The 20,342-nt window shown below is 39.8% G+C and overlaps 1 protein-coding gene and 1 pseudogene across 1 annotated transcript; both read left to right on the top strand.

Moving 5' to 3' along the window:
• Positions 1-329: 329 nt before the first annotated feature.
• Positions 330-1,196, top strand: LOC139863382 (uncharacterized). Its single transcript, XM_071852020.1, has one exon. It carries the CDS (start codon positions 330-332, stop codon positions 1,194-1,196), a length of 867 nt encoding a protein of 288 aa, XP_071708121.1.
• A 1,053-nt stretch (positions 1,197-2,249) lies between these two features.
• On the top strand, positions 2,250-4,190 carry LOC139863381 (heat shock cognate 70 kDa protein-like; annotated as a pseudogene).
• The last annotated feature ends 16,152 nt before the right edge of the window (positions 4,191-20,342 follow it).

The raw sequence follows: 20,342 nt of genomic DNA, 5'->3' as shown, positions 1-20,342 counted from the left end.
TATATAATTTAATTCAAGGTTAGAGGGACCTAAACCAACACTTGGTATCAGAGCTTGGTAGCAGCTTCATCTTAGATCATGTTATTGCTCGTGATAAGAAACTAAACCGGGGACGAGAAAGCCGTAGAACCCATGGCCAGGGTTGTTTTCTTGGGTGGTAGAAGAGTTTTTTCGAGCAATTTGATCACAAATTTGAAGCTGTGAAAGGTGTTGAGAGGTGCCATTAAAGGTGTCTAAGATTTTACTTTTGTAGCTGTCAAGGGTGTTGTTGAGAGCTGTTAAGAAGGGGGTTGATTGAGGTGTTTTGAAGCTCTAAAAAACAGAAAAATATGGCGCTAGTTTCGGCCAAAGATGGAAGTTCTTTGACATTTCAACTACCAATTTTAACAGCTACAAACTACCATGTGTGGGCTGTCAAGGTGAAGGCAATCATGGACGCTTATGGAATATTGGAAACGGTGAAACCAAGGATGCTAGGTGTGGAAATTGATCCGAAAAAATCAAAGCGAGCACTTGCCTTTTTATTTCAAGCGATTCCTGAGGAAATGGTGTTGCAAATGGCGAGTTATACCGATCTAAAACAAGTATTGTACGGTTTGAAAACGCGTTACTTGGGGGTGGATCGAGTGAGATCGGCCCGACTTGCAACCTTGAAAAGGGAGCTTGAAGGTTTGAGGATGAAAGATGGAGAATCAGTTGATGAATTTGCTACAAAATTAACCGGTTTGGCTTCAAAAGCAAGGAGCTTAGGTTATGAGCTTGAAGAGGTAGACTTGGAAAAAAGGTTACTTGATTCTATGCCTATGTCATTTCTCCAAATTGTGGCTTCAATTGAACAATGTTTCTTGTTGGATGAGATGTTATTTGATGAAGCGGTTAGAAGGTTGAAGGAGTATGAAGAACGAATCAAAGGAACCGATAGAATGGAGGGCATTCAAGGTGGTTTGTTGTTGGCAAGTCATGAGAAGACACACGGGTGTAATCATTGTAGCGGCGGGAGTTCTAACCGAGATGACTATGGACGTGACCAGAGAAAAGGTCGAGGGTCCGGGAAGAGTCGAGAAGGTGGTGAACGGATCCGGGATAAAAGCCGCGTGAAATATTACGGGTGTGGAGAACTTGGCCACTATCGTCATGAATGTCCTACACGTAAGAAGAATGCTAATTTGGATGAGGAAGGACATGCATTACTATGATTAACCAATTAGGGGGGGTGATTGTTGGTGCTAATTGGTTATTTCATGTTATTTGCTTGGTTTTAAGTTTAGAAATAATTAGTTAGTAGCTAGTATTTTATTAAATGTTACTACTGTTAGTATTAATTTAAGTGTCAATTTAATTAAAGTGTAGCTTTAGTAAGTGGTCTTTTTGTTGACCGGGTTTCAAGCTTTAGTTGGGAAAAACGTGTGAGTATACCGGGTATATTGGGTAGAATATTTGGTGTGGTGAGATCTTGTTATTTTCTAGCTATATAACTAGCTATGATATGGTTGAATAAAATACTCAGTGACTTCCGTTTCATTTTTCTTTCTTTTGTTGCATATACAATCACAAACACATACACTTATACCTTCTGTATATAATTTAATTCAAAGTTAAAGGGACCTAAACCAACATTAAATGCCATGATCTTATCCGGGTTAAACAATGAAAATTTGTGAAGTGCATTGTTTGGTAATGGCTATTGTAATGGATAGTTGAATCCTGCACAATTTCGTGTCATTTGATTGTGTTTTGAATCACAAAATTATACGTGTAAAGAAAGTGTCAAAATGAGCACATATAAAATCGGTGTCAAAATGAGCACATATAAAATGGGTGTCAAAATGAGTACTACTTTAGTGAGTATGTAAATACCAGTGGTATACGATCTTAATGAAACAGTAATGAAATATGGTGACATTTGCGAATTTTTATTTGAATATAGAAAGAGTGTTCATTAGTCTTTGAATACTATAAGAGTGTTTATGCTTCTCTGATTATTTATAGTTGGCAAAATTGTTTTTAATAACCAGTTTAAGATTGCTATATTTTACAATAGTTATTCTTGGTCAATTCATAATTACAAACTAGCTCTGCTTGTAAGCAACGCCTTAACTTATTTAAATTAGCAATCTCAAACGCTCAATGACTTTTGAATATATTAACACACGTTTTATTAGTAGTTTTAATCTAGCTAACTAATGGTGATAACTGTTTTCCATATCTTTGTGGCTGCACAAGATTGAAGGTTTAAATAGTAGCAGAAAATGTCAACTAGAGGTAATTATGTACCAGCCATTGGCATTGATCTTGGAACAACTTATTCTTGCGTGGCTGTATGGAAGCAAACTCGTGTTGTGATCATACCAAATGATCATGGAAATCGGACAACCCCATCGTATGTCTGTTTCAAGGAAACTAAACGTTCGGTTGGTGATGTTGCCATGAATCAGGTTGCTTGTGATCCCACCAAGACTGTTTTCGGTAAGTCATGTTTCATTCTGTTTACATGTTATCTGGCTATATAAATTTTTATAAACAAATCACAGTTTCTTTGTTTGATACTCCATATTAAACAGATGTTAAGCAGTTAATTGGAAGAAGAGTGAGTGATAAAACTGTTAAGGAAGACATGAAGTTGTGGCCTTTTAAGGTAGAAGCTGGGAGTGATGAAAGGCCAAAAATTATTGTTACTTACAAAGGTGAGAAGAAGGAATTTTCAGCTGAAGAAATTTCATCCATGGTTCTAGCGAAGATGAAATCGACCGCCGAGACTTTTTTCGGATCAACTTTTGACAAGGCGGTGATAACTGTGCCCACGTATTTCAATGCATCACAACGGCAATCAACAAAGGATGCTGCAACGGTTGCTGGACTTGATGTTTTGCGTATGCTTAATGAATCTACAGCAGCTGCAATCACTTATGCTCTTGATAAGAGAACATATATAAAAGGCATAATGAATGTACTAGTTTTCGATTTAGGTGGTGGCACATTTGATGTTTCTATTCTCACCGTTGATGAACGAGGTAATATTGTAGTTAAAGCTACGGGTGGTGACACGCACTTAGGAGGTGCGGATTTTAATAACCGAATGGTGGATTATTTTGTTAAAGAATTTAAGAAGAAACATAATGAGGATATCAGTAACAATCTAAAAGCTTTAGCTAGGTTGAGGCTTTATTGTGAGAGAGCAAAGAGGATTGTTTCGTTTACTTGTGAAACAAATCTCGAAATTGATTGCTTGTTTCAGGGTATAGATTTTTATACAAGGTTTACTAGGACAAAGTTTGAAGAAGTGAACATGGAATTGTTTGAAAAGTGCATCGAGACAGTGAAAAATTGTTTGATGGATGTGAATATGAGTAAGGATAGTATTGATGAAGTTGTTCTCGTTGGTGGATCGACCCGGATTCCAAAAATACAACAGTTATTGCAGGAGTTGTTTAAAGGGAAATTATTTTGCAAACAGATGCATCCCGATGAGGCTGTTGCGTATGGTGCTGAATTTTAGCAGCAAAATTAAGCGGTTTTGGAGATGAATATGTGCAGGGTTTCACGTTGACAGATGTTACCCCTTTGTCACTTGGTTTAAGATCTGAGGGTGATGTTATGAGTGTGTTAATTCCTAGAAATTCACCTTTACCAATAAAGAAAGAAGCTACTTTCCGTAAAAATGGGCAAACTAATATGAGCGTAAAGGTTTATCAAGGTAAGAGATTAAAAAGTTCTGAAAACCATTTTTTAGGAGAAGTTGTGTTATTTGGGTTGCGTTCTTCTCCAAGGAGGCAAGTTGATGTTTTAGTATGCTATGAAATAGATGAGAATGGGATCTTGAATGTATCTTCCAAAGAAAGAACGACCCACAATAAAAATTCAATCACGATCACAAACACGGCTAGTCTGTCAAAGATGGAGATTGAGAAGATGATCAAGGATGCTGAAATATATAAGCATGAGGAGGAAGCAAACATGAAGAAGGCTATATATAAGCATGAGGAGGAAGCAAACATGAAGAAGGTGAAGGTTTATTCAGATTTAGAGAACTATGTTTATAAATGTTGATGCATTTTCTGTAAGTCCCTAGACATTTATCCTACGTTTGTGATTAGTACTTCAGTTTATGGGTTACCATGATCGCTCGTTGTTATCCTATATGTGTTTATATGTGGTTACAGGTACTGCAGGAACGCGATAAGAAAGTTTGACTATACTAGACTCAGTCAAACGTACGGGTGAAGCCTCACTCGTACAGCTGACAAGCTCATACGCACGAGTGTGCTGAGCTGAGTCACAAACCTAATCTGTTTACACATACATGAGTGAGTGATCAACCGTATGGCTGAGTCAGGCTACTAGTACGAGTGAGGACTGACTCGCGCAGTTGACTCAACAGCAGGGGTATACAAGTGTTCATGTTCTTCATTTTAAGTTAAGCCTCTCATTACACACACATCACTCAGATCTGGTAACCTTTCCGTTTCTCTCTCAACCCAAATCACTCAAGAGGTGAATAATAGCTCTTGGTGTTAATCTAATCACACATTCATTGTTGTGGTTTGACTTAATTAATCCCAAAAAGCATTTCATATTCACTAGAGGGTTTGATTCACTAATTCCGCCTTTGTGTGAGTTAAATCTGTTGATTTCAAAGTTCCCAGTCATGTTTCATCATTGGTATCAGAGCTTTGGTTGTGATTTCAGCATCATCCTAGTGATTTTTGGTGATTAAAGAGTTTATTATTTGGGTTTTTGAGTTTAGAGTGATTTTATTCAAAAAGGAATCATTTTTACGTGTGTAATTGTTATTAGAGAGTGTGTTTATGTTAGTTTAGTGCTAATCCAACTTGTGGACGAAGAAATTGAGGTTTAACATCATTTTCTAGGGTTTTAGAGTGATTTAGGCTATACAGCAGGTCACACGAGTGGGTCAGAGAAAATTCCCTCACTCGCGTGGTTGACCTCACTCGTGAACTCATCCGCACGGTTTAGCATAACCTTAGTTAGGTTAAGTAACTACAGTCTGATCACATGAGTGATCATACGGTTGACTGTGACACGTACGAGTGATCATACGGTTGATCCTTACTCGCACGTTTGAGGCTTAGTGTTGATTCATTTAGCTGGTTTGGTCATACGTACGTTTAAGTTGTGACACGTACGCGTGAGATTGTGACACGTACGTTTGAGGTTTTGACTCGTACGACTGAGATCCTGAACCACACGGTTTACCTGTTTTGGTAAGATTGTCAAGATGTTTAATTCAAAAGATTATGCGTTAGCTGCACCGTTAGTTCAGAGTATCACGAATATGACTCAACGATTACTCCTTGCTGAGAGTGAATCCGGAAGTGGTACGAAATGTCCAAGATTGATGAATATGGATAACTATTCTACATGGAAGTCGAGATTTAAGATTTGGTCTGATGGACATGACACGAAGCTGTGGAAGTACATTGAAACCGAATTTCAATGGCCACGTTCACCAGTTACAAATGAGTTGTATACGTTACATAATATGCATTCGGAAGAACGCGAAGAGTATAACTTGGAGAAGAAGATGTAGTGTAACTTGACAAGTGCTCTTGATGGTCCGATTTTCCATCAATTTCCGTGTCATGATAATTCATTCAAGATATGGGAAGCACTTCGTACTTTCAATGAAGGAAATACATCTTACAGAACTAGAAAAGGTTTAGAGTTGAAAGCTAAATTTGATCATTTTCACTGGCAAGTCGGAGAATCTATTACGGAATTGGTTGAAAGATACTGTCACTTGCTAGCTGAACTACACAAGCATGATGTAACCATTGCTGAGAAAGATAAAGTAACATGTCTAGCTGGAGCATTACCATTAGAATGGAATGGTTTCGTACTAACTATGAAAACTAGTGGAGAACTTGCTACTACTACAGTGAACTCGTTTATTGCAAGACTTAAGGAAGAAGAGTTAGAATTATTAAAACAAAGTTAAGAGGTCTAAACAAGTTCAAGACACCAAAATGTATTGTCCAAATGGTTATACACCTCCAAAATTAGCTCATGCACCATTTCAAACTGCTTTTGCTACAAGAAATCAGAATATGTATGGTTTGAATGTTAGCAGTACACCTATTCAACAACCTTAGGATCCACCACAAGTTTCACCATGTTCACTCAATACTCAATCACAGCCTACTGCCAATACTACAGAGTCATCTACACCGACTGCATCAGATGTTCTATCTGCACTTAAGATCGAGAACATAAGGAAAGCTAGGAAAGAAAAGATTAGTGAAGATATAGCTTTACTATCAAGCCTTGTTAATTCTTATGATAGTTATCTTGATGGTCGTGTGGGCAACATTCATCTAACAACTGCAGATTATCATCAACTTGATAAGGATGAAGTAGAAAAGATGGATATTATGTGGGGTATGGAAAATCTTGTGAGAAGAGCAAGAGATTACGAAGAGCAAACTAGAAAACCGATCAGTCTGACCAAAGATACAAAACTGGGATTTGATATGAATACTGTTACTTATTACAACTGTGGAGAATTAGGTCATTTTTCAAGACAGTGCACAAAACAGAAGAAGCAGGGTAATCGAAATCCTTTCAAGAATCAGAACTACAGTTCTCAGAGTCAAACAACAAAGCATGAGATCTACATTACTGATAAAGTAAATGAAGCAGAAACAGCTGAGAATCCTAACAAAGCTTTAGTTGTCATTCATGGAGATGATGATGATTGGTCTATTAAATTGAATGTAGATAATCAACAACCTAAAGCTAACATGGCAAAGATCACTGAAGTAGAAGAAGACTGTATCACTGATCGAAGTTTAATTGAGAAGCTGATTGCTCATGCTGAAAGAGCTGAAGAGTTGTCTCGAACCATTCGAAAGGAGAAGGTTTAGAAACAGGTTAAAGACAAATTCAAAAAGTCACGTGATTCAGTTCCTCGTACACCTGAATTTGGAAGTGTTTCACCAACGTCGTCAGAGGACTATTATTTCAATAGTTGGAAGAGTAAATATGGTGATACCTCAGTGTTTGAAGACAGTCTAGAAGCTGATCAACATGAAGAAACCTTATTTGATGCTGACAAGGAACTAGACGAATGGGGTAGAATGATTGCCGTAGAGTTGGAAATGTTAGTTCTCATGGGTGAAGGTTCAGATCTTGAGTGTAAATTCAGAAAATGATGATTTAGACAAAATTTCAGACTCAGAAATTGAAGTTAAAGCTGATCATACCAGACTTGATCAAACTGATTTTGAAGCACTGAACAAGCAAGCAGTAGATTTACTAAAGATGTGCTTGTCAAAAAGTGATCTTGAGAAGGTTTCTGTGTTAACAAGAGCTAAAGATATTTGGGACAGACTTGAATAGATTCATTTGAGAAAAGATGCCGATACATCAGAGTTTCTTACAGATTCATCAGAATCAGAAGATGAGTACGATGACGGGAAGAAGACAAATTACTTTGCATTTATGGCTGAGACTTCTTCATCAAATAACGCTCAACAGGTATCTTCTGATCCATCTACTTATAATGAATGTGTTAAATGCGCTGAATCTAAAATAACAATAGACAATTTAACAAAGGCTTATGCGAAGATGAAAGAAAAATGGTATGCAGACCATGTGACCACTAAGGTTGAAAACGAGTTGAAAGAGCAGATCAAAGTTTATAAAAAACAACTTCACGATCTTAAATGTTATAACTTTGACATAAATCAAGCTTTAATTAAACATAATGATACAATCAATGAACTAAAGAAAGAAAATGAATGCATTAAAGCTGATATAGAAGCTATTTCAATTAAAATGAAATGTTGGGCAAGTGCGTCATAATGGAATGCATTAATGGTAGAAATTAATGACATCAAGGACAAGGGTATTTGATATAAGTCTGCATCTCCTCCTTTTCAGAACACATTTTTTAACGCAAACGTAGTTGACGGTCGACCAGAAGACTGTATTCCTCCTAGTTATGAAGATTACGTTGAAAAGAATAAAAAATATAGCTCATCTAAGAATACAACTTCTGATGATACCGCTGAAGGTGATCTAGATCATGAGGAAGATAGGAAAACTAGTTTAGGAGATAATTCTAAGAGTAGTAGGACAAGAACACCAAAAGGTCCTGTTAAAATTTTAAGAAATCCTAGATTTGCTGACAGACCTGTTCCTCCTGTTACCCCTAAGCCTGTTCCAAGAGATAAACCAAATGATTCTCCTATGTTCGTAAGAAAACAAGACCCTTCATCTTCAAAATCTAATAATGTGTATGAATTTAGAGGACATAGGGAGTTTCGTCAATGTTTTAACTGTGCTATTTTTGGACACATTGCTGCTTATTGTCCTAGAAGAGTTCGTTCCACTAGACATAAGATTGACTTGTCACATGATAATTTTAGACCATCTTATGTTCATAGAACAAACTCACCCGTAAGTAATGAATGTCATGATAAGAGGTTTAAGACAAATGTTGTTTATGGAGATCCTAAGAGAAAGAATTTAAATAGATCTATGTCACCTGTGAAAGGTAAAATTCTAAAAAGAAGTTTTGAGGAAAATGTGACAGGGTTTCGTAATCAAGAAAAACCTTTTGAACCAAAGGCACGATCACCTTCACAAAAAGCTAGTCGTCAAAAATATGTTTCCCGTAACAGACCACAAATGAGTTGCTCCAAAGATGAGCAAAATGTGAATAACCAGAAGAGCAACATTGCTACTTCTAAACGGTCTAAGTTTATGGTTTCTAATGATGAGATTCCACCGGACTCAAACGGGAAACGGATGGAATTTGAAGCTATGGGTGTTAATGGACAACCTACTGCCGTCCGGGTGTGGGTTCCCATTATCAATTAATATTCTTAATGTGATATGCAGGGAACCAGGGTACCTGCAAATAACACCTGGATAGTGGATAGTGGCGCTTCGAGACATATGACTGGACATCTATCTCTTCTTTCAGATGTACACCCAATTAAAGGAGGATATGTAGCTTTTGATGGAGATAAAGGAGGTCACATTTCAGCTCAAGGTTTATTAAAGAATGAAAAAGTTAGTTTCGACAAAGTGAACTATTGTCAAGAGCTTGCAAACAATTTGTTGTCGGTTTCACAAATCTGTGAAAAATCTTTCAAAGTAGCATTTGATGACGAATTCAGCTACATCTTGAAACCAGAGTTTGTGATTCCTACTGAAATGATTTTGATGAAGGCTCCTAGACAAGCTGATTTATACATGCTAGATATGAATGTTGCTACTTCAACTGCTGAACATCATCACACTTTTGTTTCTAAAGCCATTGAACAAGATTCTATTACATGACACAAACGCGTGGGTCATTTAAGTTTTCAGAAAATGAATTACCTTGTCCACAATAATCTTTTAGAAGGTATTGATCTTCGATCTTTTCAGATTCCAGGAACATGTGTTCCGTGTAAGAAGGGTAAGCAGAGCAAGAAAGCTCATAAGCTGGTAAAGTATAATCCAATCTCTGCTCCACTTGAATTGTTACATATGGATCTTTTCGGTCCAATTCGTTTTGAAAGCATTGATGGAAGTAAGCACTGTCTGGTGGTAACTGATGATTATTCAAGATTTTCTTGGGTAATGTTTCTGAAAGAGAAGTCCGATACATTTGAGAATTTGAAAGTGCTAATCAATCGATTAGAGACAGGTTTTAATCTAAAGGTAAGAAAGATTCGTTGCGACAATGGTACAGAATTCAAGAATCAGTATCTTGCAGCTTTGTGTATTGATAAAGGTATCAATATGCAGTTCAATTCTGCGTATGCTCCATGTAAGACCCTGTTCCTGTTGCAGTTGAATGGGAAGCCATCCCAAAGGTAGGACACCGTCCAGTAGTGAAGGACGGGATGCCGTCCAATATGTTGAACGCCGTCCAAAGTGTCTGTCGGGCCAGCTGTGTAATTTTAAGATTTTAAAAGGGGTATGTTGGTCTTTTCACTTGGTGGCCGGTTTTAAGCCACAAAAGGGCAAGGTTGAGCTCATTCAACCTTATCCTCACCCAACTTATCCTCTCATCTTCAACCTCAAGTTCTAAAAAGAGAGAAGAGTGAGAAAGCTTGAGAAAAGGAAGAAGAAGCTTGAATCGATCAAAAGCTCTGGTTCTAAAGTTGTTCATCTTGTTCAGAGCTACGTTGTGGTAGTATTGGTAAGTTCAAACTCCGAATTTTATTTGTTAAAATTGATATTCAATTTAGGGTTTGAGATTGTTTAGTTGTGAAACCCTTTTGATGATGAAGTGAGTTTATGGTGACTACTTATTGTGGTTACTTGTCGGGTTTTGGGTTGGTTGACGATTTGGCCATATTTAGGCTTTGATATTAGGATAATCACTAGGTGTAGTGATTGTGGAAGTGTTGGAACCCATTTGGGGGCATTTGGTTGACTAATTTTGAAATGGGTCAAAATAAGGGTTTGGTGTCAATTTGCGCAAGATGAGTGTTTAACACTTGTGTTCGGGTTTAATTGGCGTATTAGGACCATTCTCACTTGTGTTAGTGAATATTGGTTGGTTTGGACGCGGTTTGGTGCTTGGAAGTGCAATGGGTCGAAATTGCACTAAGTGTCATTTTGAGTTGGTTTGTAAATCCACTCTAAGTGTGTTGTTTATATTGTGATAATGGAATAGGTACTTTCTATTGGCAAGTTGCGGATTATTTCGGTAGCATTCATCAAGGCGACAAGGTGAATGTTAATATCCTATGTGCATATGTATGTGTAGGATGGGTGCGGGTCGGGTGAAGTGGTTCTCGGTTATAGAACTCACTTCATATATAGGTGGATTTGATGGGCTTGTGTAATAAATCCAATTGGCACGGTTGTGCATTTTAGTTGACCACCTTTGGCGAGGTGCACACTTCGTGTGTACGCTATCACATGGACTTGTGATATGGAGTTATATAATCCCGATGTAGTGGGATTGGTATTGAGTTACGGTTGAGTAACCCCGATGATGTGGGTTTTGATGAGGTAGCGAATCTTGGATTGTGCGGATTCATGATGACTCGGGTTGTTCGGTCATCTTATTGATGAGGTAGTGAATTTCGGGTTGTACGAATTCACTAAGGCACGGGTAGTACGGCCATCCTCGGTTGTTGAAGTGGTGAAGGAAGTGAATCTCGGGTTGTACGAATTCACTAAGGCTCGAGTTGTTCGGCCAATCTTCATGGGTTTAAGGTTAAGGGGTTAACCTTTTTGTATTTTCAGATGTATCTTGTATATGCGTATATATACTTATTGTATGTTGTAGCTAATCTTACGGATTTGGCTTGGTGGTACGTTAGGTATAACTTTGCTTAGTTATGCTCGGATTACGGTATGTGTTTACTATTTGCGTGTTGGCAATGCGTAATCATTTTATGCATAAATATGTATGTAGTATATTCTCACTCACTAAGCATTAGTTTACCCTCTTGTTATTTACATTTTTATAGATTTGCATGGATGCGGTGGCTCGAGTAAGCGTGGGAACTAGTGGACTCGCGTAGTTGCTTTAGAAGATCTTGCTTTTGGATTTGATTAGGATTGGGTAGCGTATCCCCAATCACCATACTCGAACTTTAGTTTATGTTAAAACTCACGTGGTCGAAAACTTGTGATTTTGTACGAAAGTCGTAAAACGGCTGATGTGGGCCCGGTGTCGTAAAACTCAGTTTTATCGTGGAAAACTCTTAGTTTTAATTATTATAACGTATTATGAAAGTGTGTTCGTGTGAAAGTGTCGGGAAGCGGGTTTTTCGCTCGCGTGTATATGTAAAACTGATCAGAATATTTTAGTTCATTTGGACGCCGTCCAAAAGGCCTGGACGCCGTCCAGTCCTTCAGAGCTGGACGCCGTCCAGATAACTAGACGCCGTCCAAGATGCACAGTCTCACAAAAAAAAAATTAAGGCGTGTTTTTGGTCGGATAACGGGTTGGGTTGTTACAAGTGGTATTAGAGCATGGTCTAAGGGATTTAGGTGACTTGAGATATGTGACTAGACTTAGACTTTTGTGTGTGCTTATTTGTTGCGGGACTTGTAGGGATTACAGGTCGGAATGGGAATTTGGTTAGTTCCTTAATTGTAGGTGGGCTAACGTTTATATTAATATGCGGATATTATTAATATACTATTGCGTTGTGTTTTGTTATTGTCTGCGTTGCGAATATCATCAAGCAAGATAGTCGTTGTACTAACAAGTTGATACGGCGTGTGTGCGAAATAAGGACTTGCAAACCTTATTACGGGTGCAAATCGTGTCTAATAAGTGATGTACGACGAGTGTTGAGCAAGATGAGGTGGTTTGGTGCGCGTGATTTTATTTATTTTTCCCGTGTTTAATCGTTTTTGCGTTCTTTAGAATGGTGACGGGAAATGGTACATCAAGCGGAGAACGAAATAACAACGATGAGTTTGCGGCGAGGGTTGAGGCCGAGGTTGCAAAACAAGTGAAAACAATTCGAGAAGAGTTCGAACAAAAGGCTTATCGAGCCTCGGGGTAATGGTAAGAAGGAGTTTAGTTACAAGGAGTTTTGAGCGACTAAACCTCCTATGTATCATGGGGAACCGGATCCGTTAGTGAGTACTCGTTGGATCTCGGCGATCGAAGGATGTTTTCGTACAAGTGAGTGTCCTCAGGACAAGAAGACGAGAATCGCTATTAGTTTGTTGCGAGATGGTGTGAAAGATTGGTTGGATGGTAAGATTGATACGGTCGGCGAAGAACCGTTCATGAGTTTGTCATGGGGCGATTTTAAGAAGGAATTCTTTGAAGAATTCCGAACGCAAGCCGACTTAACAAGAATGCGTGAGGAGATACGCGTGTTGAGACAAGGGTCTATGGACCTACATACTCTACGGGCTACCTTTATGTCTAAGGCTTGATTTTACCCCGAGTATGTGAATAACGAAAGGTTGTTGATGCAAGACTTCCGTAAGGCTTTAAATGATGAGTTACGTGGGAAAATAAGCCTTGGGCAAGTGAACTCGTTTGCCCAACTATTTGCCGTGGCTAAGGGTTTTGCGCCATATCCTTGGGAGATAATCGATAATGCTCCGAGTAAGAGAAGGGTTGATTCGTACGGCGCCCCAAGTAAGAAAAATATGGGTGCAAGTGCGAGTATGGGTAATGTGGACAAAGGCATGACGAGTTCTCGTACGCCTAGATGTTTCAATTGTGGTGTTAGGGGCCACAAGTTATGGGAGTGCACAATGCCGAGAAGTGATGACGGAATGTGCTACTATTGTCATAAAGAGGGACATCGCAAGCCGGATTGTCCTGAGTTGGCGGCGGCGAATGCCGCAAGGAGACGTTAAGGTACATTTCGTTTTAATAAATATGTCTTTTGAATATTTATTATGTGTCGTTGTGTACGAGTTTGTTGAAGCGTTATGTTGTACATATTTTGTTATGGGTGACGTTCCTAGTGGAATTTTCCTATGGTGACGTTTTGACTGCGGACGAAGGGCGTAAGACTTGGTGCAACCAAGCATTCCTTAGTGTTTGGGAAATGTTTCTACCAAGCTATGGGAATGGGCTTTGGTGTTCGGTTATGAGCGCGTGTTCGCTTTTGTGTTGAAGATGGTGAACCATGAGGTTCGTCGGGTGGATAGAACCCTTGATATCTAGTGTTTGATCTCGACATATGTTGGTAATGGAGTCTATGTGACACGATGTTAGGTGCCTCTTTCATACCTACTAGCGTGGTGTTCGACTCCGATGGTGTTGCGGTTACATTATACTTAGGGTACCCTATAGAAACCCTTAGGTACATGAGTGACTAGGTGGAAATGTGACAAGCTATTGCAATCGGAGGATTTCAAGAATAAAGTTTGTGAAATTTGTGGTAAACGTTTCGTTTGAAGTGATGATGGAAAGGTTAAAAATCCTTCGTATGCTCAAGGTTGGAGCAAGATGTGGTGATGGTTCGTGTGAACCCAATTGTTAGAAAAGTCTACCTTTCGGTAGAAGTGTACGGTTGTACAAGGTGTGTTGTGTTGGTTTTGTGTCGTTGTTTAAATAATGTCAACGGGTGACGGTGTGCGTCAATTTCTAATGTACGAAATGAATTCATGAGGATTTGAGTATTACGACCGATGGAGAAATTGGTCACGTATGTCAGAGAGTGGTAATTATCGCGGATGATGTTACCACGGCGATGCGGTTATGGAACGTAGTTCCAAGGGGGAGTTACACTCCCGCACGAGGAGGTTTTAGTGTGAGGTTTCAAAAAATGCTCATAGTAGATCCGGAATTAGTGTCGGGACATAGATTTGGTCTATTTGTGGTAGAGTACAATTTCGGTTAAATTGTACTTATGGTTTCGGATTTAAATTATCACCGAGGTGGTAATGTGGTGAATCTCGTTGAGAAATAATGGGCGTATTTGATGAGCAAGGTGAAATCCCTCGGTTAAGGGATGTGTGTGTCGGATTCTCTTCTAGAAAATTATTGTTTTGTGCCTACGTGCGATATAGGTGGTTTTTGCTCGATCGTGATAGCGATGTTCGCGTGTACGTATGATTCGTGTGCGGAAATTGCAGGCGGTGTGGAATGATTTTAAGTATGCCTATATACTTCGTTTGTGGTGAATGGTTAATGTAATCCGTTAGGATTCACTATAGTGTAGCAGTGCGCGATGTTGCACTACTTGTTGTTTGAGGCCAAAAGAGCGTATGTGATTGGTGGGTTATGGCCGTTGATTCGGTCCGCTAACTTCATCATGGATAGTGTTATATCGGTATGGTATAATGTTATCGGGAAATTCGAGTACCGATGGGGAATGGGAGTACCATTCTTTGCGTGTGTGTCGGGACGTGAATATCAGGTTGTTCGTATTCACAATATTTCGGGTAGTACGATTGTCCCTGTTGGTTGGACTCATAGTTTGAGGTAGTGAATGTCGGGTAGTTCGGATTCACTAAGGTTCGGGTTGTACGGCCATCCTCGATTATACTATGTGGTGGAGGTAGTGAATATCAGTTTGCGCGTATTCACGATGATTCGGGTTGTGCGGTCATTTCGTTGTGGGAAATATGGATTGGGTTGGTGAATTTCGGGTTGTTGCGAATTCACTAAGGTTCGGGTTGTTTTGACCGTCCTCCATATGTGTTTAGGCTCGGGTTGTTTCGGCCATGTTGGTGTGGTTAGTATTGTGAACTATTGGTTGTTTTATACACTAATGGTGGGGTCGTGAGGACCATGTTGTATGATTAGTGATGCGATAGCCGTGTTTCGCTCACATGTTGTTACGGGTGTGACAATAGTCAATTTTATACACCTTGGGATCTGCGTTGCTATAGTCATTTTGGGCACTGTCGGTTAGCCGTTTGCTTATGATTAGTGATGCGATAGCCGTGTTTCGCTCACATGTTGTTACGGGTGTGACAATAGTCAATTTTATACACCTTGGGATCTGCGTTGCTATAGTCGTTTTTGGGCGCTGTCGGTTAGCCGTGTTTGCGCACTACAAGGGTTGTTAAGTGGGATGTGTTATCCATAAGGATTCGATTCTATTCGGTCTTCATCGGTTAGATGGTTGACTTTATTTTGGTACGTGGGTGTTACTAGAAATGTACTTGGTATGGGTACGCTAGGAGTTGATATCTCGGTACGAGATTGGTTGAGTTTTTCCCGATTTGAGGGATTGAGCTAGTTTTAGTACTCGGATTTGTGGATTTGATAAATCGCGGATGACGATTTAGTGTTAAAGGTGATTCGTTAGGAAGAATTGCATAGAGAAATTGGAAGAAATGCGTGACGTTTTCATGTATGCTAAGTGTTTGTAGTAGTTTTAGAATGTTGTGTGCGTTGCAGGTCTCGGAATGCGTGCACGTGTGTATTTAATAACTGGAACAATCTTCGAGATTTACGTTATATGTGGCGGAAGTCGTATTGGAACGTATGTTTGAGGACCATTGAGTGTTAGTCTGGTTGGTTAAGTAATGGAGATCACGGAGACGTGATCCAATTTAAGTGGGGGAGAGTTATAAGACCCTGTTCCTGTTGCAGTTGAATGGGACGCCGTCCCAAAGGTAGGACGCCGTCCAGTAGTGAAGGACGGGACGCCGTCCAATATGTTGGACTCCGTCCAAAGTGTCTGTCGGGTCAGCTGTGTAATTTTAAGATTTTAAAAGGGGTATGTTGGTCTTTTCACTTGGTGGCTGGTTTTAAGCCACAAAAGGGCAAGGTTGAGCTCATTCAACCTTATCCTCACCTAACTTATCCTCTCATCTTCAACCTCAAGTTCTAGAGAGAGAGAAGAGTGAGAAAGCTTGAGAAAAGGAAGAAGAAGCTTGAATCGATCAAAAACTCGGGTTCTAAAGTTATTCATCTCGTTCCCGGCTACGTTGTGGTAGTATTGGTAAGTTCAAACTCCGAATTTCATTTGTTAAAATTGATATTCAAGTTAGGGTTTGAGATTGTTTAGTTGTGAAACCCTTTTGATGATGAAGTGGGTTTATAGTGACTAGTTATTGTGGTCACTTGGCGGGTTTTGGGTTGGTTGACGATTTGGCCATATTTAGGCTTTGATATTGTGATTAATCACTAGGTTTAGTGATTATGGAAGTGTTGGAACCCATTTGGGGGTATTTGGTTGACTAATTTTGAAATGGGTCAAAATTAGGGTTTGGTGTCAATTTGCGCAAGACGAGTGTTTAACACTTGTGTTCGGGTTTAATTGGCGTATTAGGACCATTCTCACTTGTGTTAGTGATTAATGGTTGGTTTGAACGCGGTTTGGTGCTTGGAAGTGCAATGGGTCGAAATTCCACTAAGTGTCATTTTGAGTTGGTTTGTAAATCCACTCTAAGTGTGTTGTTTGTATTGTGATAATGGAATAGGTACTTTCCATTGGCAAGTTGCAGATTATTTCGGTAGCATTCATCAAGGCGACAAGGTGAGTGTTAATATCCTATGTGCATATGTATGTGTAGGATGGGTGTGGGTCAGGTGAAGTGGTTCTCGGTTATATAACTCACTTCATATATAGGTGGATTTGATGGGCTTGTGTAATAAGTCCAATTGGCACAGTTGTGCATTTTGGTTGACCACTTTTGGCGAGGTACACACTTCGTGTGTACGCTATCACATGGAGTTATGATATGGATTTATATAATCCCGATGTAGTGGGATTGGTATTGAGTTACGGTTGAGTAACCCCGATGATGTGGGTTTTGATAAGGTAGCGAATCTCAGGTTGTGCGGATTCATGATGACTCGGGTTGTTCGGTCATCTTATTGATGAGGTAGTGAATCTCGGGTTGTACGCATTCACTAAGGCACGGGTAGTACGTCCATCCTCGGTTGTTGAAGTGGTGAAGGAAGTGAATCTCAGGTTGTACGAATTCACTAAGGCTCGGGTTGTTCAGCCAACCTTCATGGGTTTAAGGTTAAGGGGTTAACCTTGTTGTATTTTCGTATGTATCTTGTATATGCGTATATATACTTATTGTATGTTGTAGCTAATCTTACGGATTTGGCTTGGTGGTACGTTAGGTAAAACTTTGCTTAGTTATGCTCGGATTACGGTATGTGTTTACTATTTGTGTGTTGGCGATGCGTATTCATTTTATGCATATATATATATATATATATATATATATGTATGTAGTATATTCTCAATCACTAAGCATTAGCTTACCCTCTCGTTGTTTACATTTTTATAGATTTGCATGGATGCGGTGGCTCGGGTAAGCGTGGGAACTAGTGGACTCTCGTAGTTGCTTTAGAAGATCTTGCTTTTGGATTTGATTAGGATTGGGTAGCGTATCCCCAATCACCATGCTCGATCTTTAGTTTATGTTAAAACTCACGTGGTCGAAAACTTGTTATTTTGTACGAAAGTCGTAAAACGGCCGATGTAGGCCCGGTGTCGTAAAACTCAGTTTTATCGTGGAAAACTCTTAGTTTTTATTATTATAACATATTGTGAAAGTGTTTTCATGTGAAAGTGTCGGGAAGCGGGTTTTCCGCTCCCGTGTATATGTAAAACTGATAAGAATATTTTAGTTCATTTAGACGCCATCCAAAAGGCCTGGACGACGTCCAGTCCTTCAGTGCTGGACGCAGTCCAAGATGCACAGTCTCACAAATTTTTTTTAAGGCGTGTTTTTGGTCGGATAACGGGTTGGGTCGTTACAAGTGGTATCAGAGCAAGGTCTAAGGGATTTAGGTGACTTGAGATAGGTGCCTAGACTTAGACTTTTGTGTGTGCTTATTTGTTGCGGGACTTGTAGGGATTACTGGTCGGAATGGGAATTTGGTTAGTGCCTTAATTGTAGGTGGGCTAACGTTTATATTAATATGCGGATATTATTAATATACTATTGCGTTGTGTTTTGTTATTGTCTGCGTTGCGAATATCATCAAGCAAGATAGTCGTTGTACTAACAAGTTGATACGGCGTGTGTGCGTAATAAGGACTTGCAAACCTTATTACGGGTGCAAATCGTGTCTAATAAGTGATGTACGACGAGTGTTGAGCAAGATGGGGCGGTTTGGTGCGCGTGGTTTTATTTCTTTTTCCCGTGTTTAATCGTTTTTGCATTCTTTAGAATGGCGACTGGAAATGGTACATCAAGCGGAGAACGAAATAACAACGATGAGTTTGCGGCGAGGGTTGAGGCCGAGGTTGTAAAACAAGTGAAAACAATTTGAGAAGAGTTCGAAAGAAGGCTTATCGAGCCTTGGGGTAATGGTAAGAAGGAGTTTAGTTACAAGGAGTTTCGAGCGACTAAACCTCTTATGTATCATGGGGAACCGGATCCGTTAGTGAGTACTCGTTGGATCTCAGTGATCGAAGGATGTTTTCGTACAAGTGAGTGTCCTCTGGACAAGAAGACGAGGATCACTACTAGTTTGTTGCGAGATGGTGCGAAAGATTGGTTGGATGGTAAGATTGATTCGGTCGGCGAAGAACCGTTCATGAGTTTGTCATGGGGCGATTTTAAGAAGGAATTCTTTGAAGAATTCTGAACGCAAGCCGACTTGACAAGAATGCATGAAGAGATATGCGTGTTGAGACAAGGTTCTATGGACCTAAATACTCTACAGGCTACCTTTATGTCTAAGGCGCGATTTTGCCCCGAGTATGTGAATAACGAAAGGTTGTTGATGCAAGACTTCTGTAAGGCTTTAAATGATGAGTTACGTGGGAAGATAAGCCTTGGGCAAGTGAACTCGTTTGCCGAGCTATTTGCCGTGGCTAAGGGTTTTGATCTATATACTTGGGAGATAATCGATAATGCTCCGAGTAAGAGAAGGGTTGATTCGTACGGCGCCCTAAGTAAGAAAAATAAAGGTGCAAGTGCGAGTATGGGTAATGTGGACAAAGGCAAGACGATTTCTCGTGCGCCTAGATGTTTCAATTGTGGTGTTAGGGGCCACAAGTTATGGGAGTGCACAATGCCGAGAAGTGATGACGGAATGTGCTACTATTGTCATAAAGAGGGACATCGCAAGCCGGATTGTCCCGAGTTGGCGGCGGCGAATGCCGCAAGGAAATGTTAAGGTACGTTTCGTTTTAATAAATGTGTCTTTTGAATATTTATTATGTGTCGTTGTGTACGAGTTTGTTGAGGCGTTGTGTTGTACATATTTTGTTATGGGTGACTTTCCTAGTGGAATTTCCCTATGGTGACATTTTGATTGGCGAACGAAGGGCGTAAGACTTGGTACAACCAAGCATTCCTTGGTGTTTGGGAAACATTTCTACCAAGCCATGGGAATGGGCTTTGGTGTTCGGTTATGAGCGCGTGTTCGCTTTTGTGTTGAAGATGGTGAACCATGAGGTTCTTCGGGTGGATAGAACCCTTGAGATCGAGTGTTCGATCTCGACGTATGTTGGTAATGGAGTCTATGTGATGCGATGTTAGGTGCCTCTTTCATACCTACTAGCGTGGTGTTCGACTCCGATGGTGTGGCGGTTACATTGTACTTAGGGTACCCTATAGAAACCCTTAGGTACATGAGTGACTAGGTGGAAATGTAACAAGCTATGGAAATCGGAGGATTGCAAGAATAAAGTTTGTGAAATTTGTGGTAAACGTTTCGTTCGAAGTGATGAAGGATAGCTTAAAAATCCTTCGTATGCTCAAGGTTGGAGCAAGATGCGGTGATGGGTCGTGTGAACCCAATTGTTAGAAAATTCTACCTTTCGGTAGAATTGTACGGTTGTACAAGGTGTGTTGTGTTGGTTTTGTGTCGTTATTTAAATAAAGCCAACGGGTGATGGTGTGCGTTAATTTCTAATGTACGAAATGAACTCGTGAGGATTCGAGTATTACGACCGATGGAGAAATTGGTCACGTATGTCGGAGAGTGGGAATTATCGCGGATGATGTTACCACGG

The sequence above is a fragment of the Rutidosis leptorrhynchoides genome, chromosome 8 (assembly GCF_046630445.1).
Source record: "Rutidosis leptorrhynchoides isolate AG116_Rl617_1_P2 chromosome 8, CSIRO_AGI_Rlap_v1, whole genome shotgun sequence".
Taxonomy (NCBI): Eukaryota; Viridiplantae; Streptophyta; class Magnoliopsida; order Asterales; family Asteraceae; genus Rutidosis; species Rutidosis leptorrhynchoides.
The sequence above is the reverse complement of the archived record's forward strand: the minus strand, read 5'-3'. Positions and strand labels throughout refer to the sequence as shown.